The sequence below is a fragment of the Perca flavescens genome, chromosome 18 (assembly GCF_004354835.1).
Source record: "Perca flavescens isolate YP-PL-M2 chromosome 18, PFLA_1.0, whole genome shotgun sequence".
Taxonomy (NCBI): domain Eukaryota; kingdom Metazoa; phylum Chordata; class Actinopteri; order Perciformes; family Percidae; genus Perca; species Perca flavescens.
Genome location: NC_041348.1, coordinates 29,861,253 through 29,873,751, shown reverse-complemented (window position 1 = coordinate 29,873,751; position 12,499 = coordinate 29,861,253). Strand labels below are relative to the sequence as shown.

Below are 12,499 nucleotides of genomic sequence, written 5' to 3'. Positions count from 1 at the left end.
CAGCAACAGCAGCAGCAACTCTGTTAACAGCATATCTCTCGATGGGACGTGTAAATAAACTAATTTGTGCCTTGTAAATGTTTAAATCAAGCCCACTACATTTAGTTTTTAACATCTGTAGTTTATAAGCTTGTGCCCTTGCAAATCAACAACCTGCTGCTTGCTGAATGCCAACAAAAACGCCTTTTTTTTTTTTTTTTTTTTTGATTATTATTATTTTTTTTTTTTTTTTACTGCCCACGTGTTTGTAGCCATTTTAAACGGCTCAGGGCCACACTCAATCACTTCTGCACCTGTGAGCCTGGATGTTTAGATTAGCCACTTCTCTTTTCTTCTTTTGTTTTATTTTATATTTTTCACCCAAACCAGCTATACTGTATCTGTATGTTATATAAAATACTAACAATGCAATACCAAATGTTTCTCCAGGCTGGTGGTAGAAGAACTTGACTTCTGTGTAGAAAATGTTTTGTTTTATTTTGTAAATGAATGAGTTGTTGAAGAGGGGGGGGTAATGACAGCAGTGATAATGGTTGAGTGACTAACTCCTTCTAACAGAAAGGGAAAACATAACCGCACTGAGAGGGTTAGCAGGGGCGTGTTCAACCTGATCCCACACCCACTCAAATCTGACAGTTGATTGGCCAAATTCACAAGAACTAGTTAACCAATCATCAACTCCTGATTAGCTTACTAGATTTCTTTTAGCATCAAGAATTCTAAACCGTGTGATTTGAAGTGTATAAGCTGTATGTAATCATAATGACCTGCAGCCTGATGCACTAAGAACTGCTGCAATGGATTAGTAAGTTTCACACAAAATCAACATCTTTAAACAGAGAGCGACACGTGGTCCTAAGAAAGACTAACTAGTGATGTCCCCGACTGGACAGTGGACACGCCCCTGCTGTTTACTAACCAGCAGTGCTTTAGCCAGCAGTCACACACACAAAACATTTTTGTGCATGTTGAGACAAACTGAGAAACGTATGCTCAATTGGCCCAAACGCTATCTCCGAGCAGGCCAATATCCACCTGAACCCGACACCCAAGTAGTCCCAGACCCCGAGGAGGAAGAGCTGTCGAATAACCAGCGTCGAAAGAGATCACTATCAAGAAAGGCATCCAGCAGGCTAACATCATAAGACAAGCCATCTTCTCTTTTTCTATATTTTTTATTTTTTTGTCTTGTTCAACCGGTTTGTTGTTTGGATTTATGCACATTATACACACACAAAAAACGGGGTTTGACACCTCGACTTTATTGGAAAAAAATACCTTTGAATGCCTTAAAACGTATGTGAATATTCATTTTTGTGGCAGGTGAAGGCTGTGGACAGAGGGGAGGGAGTTTGGGCACGAGTGTTGAAAAAAGGAAGAAAAAAAAAAGTTAAGAATCCATGAAAAGAAAACAACCTGTGAGCTTTCTTTTTCCACTGGTGTCTTTTGCTTGTAACATATTTGCATCCAGTTTGTTTGAACTAGCAGTGTTGAACAGTGCACTCATTGTAACAAAGCTAAAGAAAAAAGACAGAAAATGTTTGTTCACAGATCATCCAGTTATGTTCAATATAACAGATCATCCAGTTATGTTCAATATAACAGATCATCCAGTTATGTTCAATATAACAGATCATCCAGTTATGTTCAATATAACAGATCATCCAGTTATGTTCAATATAATCCTTCTCATTCAGCGTCGTCTTCTAACCCAGGTTCAGTTTCATTATGGCAGTTAAACACCGCTTTCATTTTGTATCTCTAGCTTAATATTTATCAGTTTTCTTTATTCAGTCACAGCTCATTTTAACAAAAGGTGGAATTGCATGTCTGTGGTGTATATTTAGTACATGTGTTTTTGTTACATTTCATTTTGTTTTAACCAGAATATAGTTGTTGTAATTCTTGTCATTTTCTCAGTATCAAATGCAGTCAAAACCTGCGTGCAACACTATGGAAGTGGTATTGCTACTTCATGTTTAAACTGCAGATTGTGAATTCCACAGCCTTATTTTCTTATTTATTTCTGAAAACAGAAGAGGCATTTTTCAATAAAACTACTGAAAATTTACGTCTGTGTGCTTTTTGTATTTCCTCAGGAGTCTGCACAGAATCTGTGAGGGACAGGGGGAAGAAAAAAATAATATACTAGAACAGGCAGGACTTAAAAAGTCATAGTATGTCATACAAATATACAAAGTCATAGTATAGTATGATGAAAAAATTTCACGAAAAAAGTCATAGTTATGTTATGAAAATATCACAAAAAAAGATCATAGTATAGTATGCCGTAAAAATATAAAAAATAAATATCACAAAAAAATGTATAATATGTCAAACAAATATAAACTCAGAGTATTTATAATTTTGCAACATACAGTATATACTATAGTATAGCATGTCAAAATGATCACAAAAAAATTCATAGTATGTCGTAAAAACACAAAGAAAGTTATATTATGTCATAAAATATAAAAAGTCATAGTATAGTATGTCGAAAAAACATAAAAATCCATAGTATAGTAAGTCGGAAAAAAACAGTATAGTATGTCAAAGAAATATCACACGTCGTATGAAAAAAAAAAAATCACAAAAAAGTCATAGAATAGTGTGTTGAAAAAATATAAAAAAGTAATTAAAACGTCATAGTATAGTATGTTGAAAAAATATCCCCAAAAAAAAGTAGTATGTCACACAAATATAAAAAAATCATAGTATAGTACAGAGGCTTGCAAAAGTATTCATACCCCTTTACTGTGATAGTCCTAAATCAAATCCAGCGCAACCAACTGCCTTCGGAAGTCACCTTATTAGTAAATCGAGTCCACCTGTGTAATCTAATCTCAGTATAAATACAGCTGTTGTGCGAAGGCCTCAGAGGTTTGTTAGAGGGAACATAAGTGAACAAACAGCACCATGAAGGCCAAGGAACATACCAGACAGGTCTGGGATAAAGTCGTGGAGAAGTTTAAAGCAGAGTTAGGTTCTAAAAAAATATCCCAAGCTTTGAACATCTCACAGAGCGCTGTTCAATCCATCATCCGAAAATGGAAAGAGTATGGCAACACTGCAAACCTACCGAGACATGGCCGTCCACCTAAACTGACAGGCCGGGCAAGGAGACCATTGATTAGAGAAGCAGCCAAGATGCCCAGGGTAACTCTGGAGGAGCTGCAGAGATCCACAGCTCAGGTGGGACAGTCTGTCCACAGGAAAACTATTAGGCGTGCACTCGACAAATCTGGCCTTTATGAAAGAGTGGCAAGAAGAAAGCCATTGTTGAAACAAAGCCATATAACTCCCGTTTGCAGTTTGCCACAAGCCATGTGGGGGACACACCAAACGTGGAGGAAGGTGGTCAGAGTCAGATGACACCAAAATTGAAGTTTTTGGCCTTAATGCAAAACGCTATGTGTGGCGGAAAACTAACACTGCACATCACCCTGAACACACCATCCCCACCGTGAAACATGGCGGTGGCAGCATCATGCTGTGGGGAAGCTTTTTTCTTCAGCGGGGACAGGGGAGCTGGTCAGAGTTGATGGGAAGATGGATGGAGCCAAATACAGGGCAATCTTAGAAGAAAACCAGTCAGCAAAAGACTTGAGACTGGAGCGGAGGTTCACCTTCCAGCAGGACAACAACCCTAAACATACAGCCAGAGCCACAATGGAATGGTTTAGATCAAAGCATATTCATGTGTTAGAATGGCCCAGTCAAAGTCCAGACCTAAATCCAATCGAGAATCTCTGGCAAGACTTAAAAATTGCTGTCCCATGCAAACTCCTGTCCAATCAGACTGAGCTTGAGCTGTTCTGCAAAGAAGAATGAGCAAAAATGTCAGTCTGTAGATGTGCAAAGCTGGTAGAGACATACCCCAAAAGACTAGCGGCTGTAATTGCAGTGAAAGGTGGTTCTACAAAGTATTGACTCAGGGGGCGTTGAATACTTTTACACGCCACACTTTTCAGTTTCTTATTTGTAAAAGAATTTGAAAACCATGTATCATTTTCCTTCCACTTCACAATTATGTGCCACTTTGTGTTGGTCTATCACATAAAATCACACTGAAATACATTTACGGTTGTGGTTGTCATGTGACAAAATGTGGAAAAGTTTAAGGGGTATGAATACTTTTGCAAGCCTCTGTAAGTCGGAAAAAAAGTCACAGTATAGTATGTCGTCCAAATATGAAAAAAGTTATGAGTTTAGTATGTCATGAAAATATGAAAAAAGTCATAGTATAGTATTTCATAAAAATATAAAAAGTCATAGTATAGTATGTTATAAAAATACAAAAAAGTCATAGTATAGTATGTAATAAAAATATAAAAAGTTATAGTATGTCAAATAAAAGTCATAAAAATGTCATAGTATAGTATGTTGAAAAAAATATCAATATTATATGATGCACCAGAGCAAACATAATGTGAAAACCTACTGTACAGGCCAAAAGTTTGGACACACTTTCTCATTCAATGTGTTTCCTTTTTATTTTCTTGACTTTTTACATTGTAGATTCTCACTGAAGGCATCAAAACTATGAATGAACACATATGGAATTATGTACTTAACAAAAAAGTGTGAAATAACTGAAAACATGTCTTATATTTTAGATTCTTCAAAGTAGCCACCCTTTGCTTTTTTATTAATAAGGGAAAAACTTCCACTAATGAACCCTGACAAAGCACACCTGTGAAGGTAAAACCATTTCAGGTGACTACCTCATGAAGCTCATTGAGAGAACACCAAGGGTTTGCAGAGTTATCAAAAAAAAAGCAAAGGCTGGCTACTTTGAAGAATCTAAAATATAAGACATGTTTTCAGTTATTTCACACTTTTTTGTTAAGTACATAATTCCATATGTGTTCATTCATAGTTTTGATGCCTTCAGTGAGAATCTACAATGTAAATAGTCATGAAAATAAAAAGGAAACGCATTGAATGAGAAGGTGTGTCCAAACTTTTGGCCTGTACTGTACTTGGAATATTTTTGAATATTAAAATAACTAGCTCAGGGCACCTATTGGGGCAGACTACAGTGGTCTACAGTAGGGCTGCACTATATTATATATATATATATATATATATATATATATATATATATATATATATATATATATATTTTTTTTAATTTTTTTAATTAAAGTTATCGCGATTTCAACTGGCGCAACAAACACATCGTCCAAAGGGTGCGACATACGGTGAAAGCCACTACGATTTTTCGTATTGGTTAGCGGTGCCTTTTATGATCAATTTAATTTTGTTCAATAACAGAAAGTTGAAAAGGATTTCCTTTTGTTTGTTTTAAATTCAACAAGCAAATCAAATGATAAAAAAAAGTAAGCTTTACCAGACCGAGACAGGCCAAGTACAGGTTCAGAACCCAGAGCAGAGCATGTCACTGGGCTTTTTCTCTGAGGGAAGGGCCTCCATCCTGGAGTGGAAACATGGAAAGGCAGAAATAGTGCAGTCGGGAAATTTTTTACGACCCTGAACTCGGGAGCTGCTGAGGATTGGCTAACGCCACTGGCACCGACTCGCTCGCTGCTATTTTCTCTTCAGATAGTTTCCCCCTGAATCACCGCCACAAACATAAAGTGGCTTAATAGCTGAGAACACGAGTGAGGCGCACTAATCATCTATAAGCTGTAAACATCGGATCACCAGCATGGAAACACCTCATCATCAACGTGCGGCTGAACAGATGAGTTCATCGCTTCTGGGGTGTGACTCATCTGTAGCTACCAGACACAAGGCAACGATCCCATGAAGACAGTTTAGATTATCAGAGAGGGGAAATTATATTTATGGCCTCAACATCACATCACATCACATCATGTGTTTATTGAACATGAATAGTGTTGATTTACTGCTTCTACACTTTAAAATAATCCTCCTTTAACGGATTATCTCTTTACTTACTTTAGATTAACTGAACATGTACAAACATGGTGGAATTGTTTCCGAGTGACACTTTATAAAATGTCAGAAAAAGGCTAAAAATGTTAATTAAATGTCTTGTTTTGTCCACAACTCGGTACAGTTTACTATAAGTAATTTTTCAAGCAAAAATGCCAGAAATTTGCACGTTTAAAAGGTGCCGTAGATAGGACTGTGAAGATCCAGAAAAAAAAAATTGAACATGGACAACATCTCAGTCCCTCCCCCCTTTCAGCTAAAGCCCAAAACGGTCTCCTAAGCCCCTCCCCCCACAAGGGAGAATGAATGCATGTGCATGAGCAGTGATTGACATGCAGTTATTCACCTGGCTCTGATTGGTGCATCTTTTTTAATTGTCTGCTTAATGTAGTTCTACTCGAACAGAGGGGCAGTTTCAGCAGATATGATAAGCTTCTTGAACACGTGTAAGTGTAGGTAAGTAAGTAAATAATGTATTTGTAGTTTTTTGGACTATTGGCCAGATATAAAACAAGGAACTGAAAGACATGACTTTGGGAAGCTGTTGAGGCTGTTTTATACCACTTGTTGATGTGTAATAGAGAAAATAATCTGCAGATTAAATTCTAGCCCTTCTGTAATAATAATAATAATAATAATAATAATAATAATAATAATAATAATGTGTAAAGGCCCGACTGTTTTCTGGAGGAGGGTAATCGACAAGGTGGTTTGTTAATTCAAGACTTTACTTGAGCTTTTTACTCATTTGTTGAGTTAAAACATAGAGCACGCTGGTGAAGCATCAGGAGAAAAAAGGAAACAGAGTTTGTGGTGATTTTAATCAGAAACCTCCTGCGGTCTAATTGGAACGGGAAGAGGATGGCGGAACAGCCTTGTCCCCGAGCCTCGAGTATATCAGCAGCTTTGAAGTTCCTCCCTCGGCCTTGCAAAAGAAAACAGACTGAGATACGATCTTTCATGGTGGCAAAATTCAAAACATATCTGAGCATGATGAAATGTTTTGGGACATTTTCTTTCCCTCTAACTGCTGACGACTGAAGGTCATTAGGAATAAACTGTAAACTGCACGCACATTTCTTCCGACTCACTCTGCTGAGTGGAAATTTGATTAAAGACACTACGAGGACCACTTTGCAGGACACTGAGGTCACTTACATTCACCACATGATCCTCATATACGATCAATAAAAGTCAAAGGTTACTATCATGATTCTACATAATCAACACCACATTTCCCCTTGTTGTCGTTTCTGGTTCCAAAGAGGATCTTTGCTTCTTTGCTTAAAGGATTTCCTCTTCACATTACTGAAGAGGATGAACATTAGGGCTGCAACTAACGGTGACTTTTATTATCGATTAATCTCTAATTATTTTCTCGATTTAATTGATGAGTTGTTTGATCTATAAAAGGCCAGAAAATGGTGAAAAAAAAAAAAAAGAAGTGGATCAGTGTTTCCCAAAAAGCCCAATATGATGTCCTCAAATGACTTGTTTTGTCCCCAACTCAAAGATATCCAGTTTACTGTCACAGAGGAGAGAAGACACTAGAAAATAATCACGTTTATCAAGCCGCAATCAGAAGTTTTTCATAAAAAAAGAGTAGTTGGCTATTTATTTAATGGTTTACAACTAATTGATTAATCTTTGTAGCTCTAATAAACGTGTTAGAAAGGATTTTTTTTCCCCATCTGCACAACTACAAGTTTGAGCAGGAGCTTCACAAACTCTTTAACAGTAATAATGTCTAATAATGTCTCTAAAACTAAATGTTTTAATAATTTATTATTCGTCTCTAGCAGTAGTCGGACCAGAGTCCAGAATCTCTCACAGTCCCGGGGAAGAGGATCGTGAAAAGTAATGTACAATTCAGTCAGATTTTCAGGCAAGCCTCTCCCAGTTAATAAAAAGAAATTGAACCTATCTTTGTGCTTTGTGGGTGGCACTAAGAACATTTACATCACCTCTCCTGAAAAACGGCCACAAGTGTGGAAAGGTTTTATGCAGCTGTACAGATTGTCACGAGTAGATTTGAGCTTTAACTAACGAGAACCAATCAATATTACTAATATTCTGAGAGCGTACGATCACAAAAGACAAAGAAAAGCTAAAAAAAAATCGTCACATTTGAGAAGCTTTAAGTTAGCGACCAGCCAGTCTTTAACTGTGTCTGTCTGCTGCTCCAGTGGGTTTATCAGAGCTCGTTCCAGCTGTGAAAACAGCTGCCTGCTGCTGCTGGAACAACACATTCTCATCAACGGGTTCGTATGATATCCTACCAAATTACCACGAACGCTGACAGTTAAATTTAGCCGAGAAACGGTGACTGTGAGCCGGGTACAGAGCACCGTGACGTTTCAGTGGCCATTGCAGTTGAGTTTAGCCGACAAAAAGGTAAGCGCCACGCAGCGACGACAGTTTTTACAATGTTTAGACACCAAAACAACTAGTTAAGATTAGAAAGAAGATTGTGGTTAGGGTTAACACACCGGTCCCCTGAAGTAGTACTCCAGGGACACGAACACTCGTTTCCTGGGTGAAAGTCTTGTCTTTTCTCCTTAACTTCTTCCAGGACATAAACTCCACTCCCCGGCTTGAAAGCCCTGTGTTTTATGTCCCAAACATCCATCCCAACTTCCTCCCCGCATGGATCTTCTTGCTCTAATACAGCGGCAGTCAATGTGGTGCATGCAGTAATAAATATGTGAAATACACACAAATTACAGTGCATTACTTTTGTAGCTATGTGTCTGAATGGTTTATGAGAACAGCCTGGCTGGAAACAGGCTGAGCTAAACCTACAAGCTGAAAGACGCCATAAAGCGCCGGCGTGCTGCAGAGTTAATGACAATTTTGTTGAGCGTTTGCTGCTCAGCGTCTGCAGGACAGAAGGGTTTGGAGCTGCAGGATCGCCGCTTGCGTGCCTCCTTCACACATTTGGTGAAAATAATGAAATTCTTTGGAGTGGCGCCGCCTCATTTGTCAGCGAGGCACTCTTTGATCGATGGGGCACAACACTGAGTTTCTTTGTGTTCAGCTGCACAGAAGGAGCCCAAATTATCTGGAACACATGAAGTAACATTTTTATACAATCCAGATTCGCTTAATGACACCTTACTGCGAGTTAACCGTTGAGAGCAGGCCAGTGTTTATATGTCGCTGTTAAGTGCAGTAAAAACTCATCCTCCAGCTCAGCTTTGAGGCTCTTAGCAGAACTATAAACTCGTTCAGTGGCCAGAGATGACCTCATGGAAAGTCTGGCAACAGCGTGGGTTTGCTCAGTTCGAGGTGTCCCACTAGCCGCCACTGTTCAGACTAGGGCTGCACAATAGGAGGAAAATAAGCAAACACGCGATAACGTTGTTGAATATCACGATAACAATATTACTTGCGATAAAAATAAAGTCCTACATTTCTGCTGCTTTCAGTATTCTGCTAAAAACTGTGTACAACACGTTGCTTGTTGAACTTTAAAACACATGAAAGAAAATCATTTCCAACATTCTTTTATTGAATAAAATGAACATTGATTAGAATATAAAAGGCAGCACTTAAAAAGAATGACAGTTACATTTTAAAGTGCAGTTTTCTATTGATTTTTTCTTTCATCTAACGCAAAAAATCTCGCAGTGTCTTTTGCGATGTGTTTATCGCGGCAGTTGATATTGCGATGGCGATAAAAAAACAAAAAACGAGGTTACACTTTACCTGAAGGTATCTACATAATAGTGACATGACACTGTCATGAACATGTCATGTCAAACGTTAACGACAGAACGCTTCTTTTAGTAAGTGTCATTCGGAAAAAGAAAACAATACAAACGAATATCGGAATCCCATAATTGAAAATCTAATACCTACCCAACGAACAAATATCCGAATAGTCCAATCCAGCCCTACAATTAGCAAGACTGCTTTACAACAGGATTATCACATAAATGTGATTAAAGGACTTAATTTACAGGATCAGTGATAAACAGACATGCACATTTCGTTATTTTATCTAGAAATGTGGGGTGACACTATTTTAAATAAGCTTTTGATTTCGGTTATCAAAATGAAATGATTCCCACAGTATGTTTTTTCTCTCTAGCCCCACCTACTTGTGCACGTCCAGAGGAAAAAAAAAAAACGCTGCGTTGTGTAACGTTAAACAGTAACCATCGGCAAAAAATCTACTTTTATCCCTCCTGTTGTCGTGTCAAATTTGATGCAATTACAAAAAGTTTCTATATCAGAACATTTGGGTTTCTGTCAACCAAATTGTCAAAGAAAATAACATGAATGGTTCCGTACAAACATTACTCTTCACAAGTAAAACAAATTGGGTTAGGGTGTTTCATTCAACGTTATAGCATTTGAAAAAAAACGTTAAAAAAAAGTGACAAGAATGTTGGAAAAAGCTTCAAAAAAACATGGAAAAAATTGCCAGGAAAAATTGTAAAATGTTACTACAAAAGTGACGAAAAGAAAATCAGCAAAAAGCGTCGGACAAAGTGACAAAACTTGGAAAGAAAGTGGCGACAAGTGGCGAAAAAGAACAACAAAATGTTTTGATCTAAAATTGTGACCCGGAAAAACAAAACCTTGCATGGTCGACGGGAAGACAACACAAGGGTTAACATGCTCAATGTCAGCGCTGGTTTTACTGAGGCCACTCATGTCTGCATGTTATTGTTACGTTTCACTTACACTTCATTACCTCGTGGCTTTCCTCTAACTGACCCTGTGTTTTACAGTGAGTCACAAATTAGTCACAAAGGTTTCTTCTTGGAAAAAGGACACGTTGTGAGATGCAGGTCAGCGCGGTGTCATTATCTGAACCCGACTAAACATACACAACGTGGCCGCGATGCTCATTACTCATCAGAAAAATGGAGAGAAAACGTACGTCTTTTTCATCCAAACACTGACAGACAAACACATGACTTCATACAGTGAGGAGACGCTTGGAGGAGTCTGTGGCGTTGCTGCAACCCACAGCTCTCAGACGTGCTGAAGCTGACTCAGCATTTATTGGGAGATGTCATGAATATCATGAAAACTCATCAAAAAGAAGAAAGAAACCGTTCCATAAAGTGAACTAGCGCTGCCGTCACCGTTTCCCTGGAAGTGTCACATTCACACCACTCGTCAAACACAACATCGGCTCCAAATTTAAAGATGTGCTACTTTTCCCGTTTATGTGATGATTGTAACATAAACATCTGAGTTTTAGATTGTCAGTCGGACAAAAAAGGCAATTTAAAGACGTCAAAGAAGTTTTAATGGCCATTTTTCACTCATTTCTGACATTTTTAAAGACTAAACAATAATACCAAAACAATAACAAAAAACTTTTTGAAAGGAAGTTCGCAATGCCATTTTAAAGTTGAATTATTTATCATTTAAAAACAACAGGTATACTGAACAAAATTATAAACGCAACACTTTTGTTTTTATCCCCATTTTTCATGAGCTGAACTCAAAGATCGAAGACTTTTTCTACATACACAAAAGGCTTATTTCTCTCACATATTCTAAATCTGTGTTAGTGAGCACTTCTCCTTTGCTGCACAGGTGTGGCATATCAAGATGCTGATTAGACAGCAGGATTATTACACAGGCATGCCTTAGGCTGGACAAAATAAAAGGCCACTCTGAAATGTGCAGTTTTACTGTATTGAAGGGGGTCCAAAAACCAGTCAGTATCTGGTGTTAGGGTCTCTCTCTCTCTCTCTCTCTGAAAAGTGCTTAACTTTTGGATAAAATGCTTGAAATTGTAACTGTATTTCTTTCACAACAAATACCTATCTGACTGAATAGTTTATTAAATGGAGAAATAAAATGTTGGAGAGCCTAAAATGAAACCTGCTCGCTTGTGCATGTGTGACCGCCCCCCATGAAACCACTACTGCACGTGTGCCGGGAGCTTGTCGTTTCAATGAACGATGGCTGGAAGATGAAAAATACAAATTATGGATTAATGGAAATAATCAATATATTGCTAGACACTCCTATAAGGATACTGTACATCACGATATTGGACTAACTATGAATACAAAATGCCCGTGAACAGGTTAAGTGCAGGTTTTCTCTTTATTCAAACTGTTAGAATAACAGCACTATTAACTTCTGTTCAAGTTTCCCTCATTCATGTTGAACGCCTCTTTAAAGACTCATGAACTAGTGACGCTGGAAGCAGGCAAATCTATTCAGAGCATCTTATTTATTAAAAGAACAATATTGGGCGCCCAGTTAGCTCAGTTGGTAGACCGCACGCCCATATGATATATATATATATATATATATATATATATACATACATACATACATATATATATATATATATATATATATATATATATATATATATATATATATATATATATATATATATACATATACATATACATACATAGAGTACAGGCCAAAAGTTTGGACACACCTTCTCATTCAATGCGTTTCCTTTTTATTTTCATGACTATTTACATTGTAGATTCTCACTGAAGGCATCAAAACTATGAATGAACACATATGGAATTATGTACTTAACAAAAAAGTGTGAAATAACTGAAAACATGTCTTATATTTTAGA

General features: G+C 37.5%; 1 protein-coding gene across 5 annotated transcripts in view; it reads left to right on the top strand.

Annotated features, from left to right (window-relative positions):
* The window catches only part of col12a1b (collagen, type XII, alpha 1b), a 150,291-nt gene extending 148,220 nt beyond the window's left edge, over positions 1–2,071 (top strand). For all 5 annotated transcript variants that reach the window (XM_028605437.1, XM_028605440.1, XM_028605436.1 and 2 more), the window contains one exon: positions 1,024–2,071. In XM_028605437.1, coding sequence (XP_028461238.1) covers positions 1,024–1,145 — 122 coding nt within the window. In that variant the 3' untranslated portion in view covers positions 1,146–2,071. The remainder of the gene's footprint in view (positions 1–1,023) is intronic.
* The last annotated feature ends 10,428 nt before the right edge of the window (positions 2,072–12,499 follow it).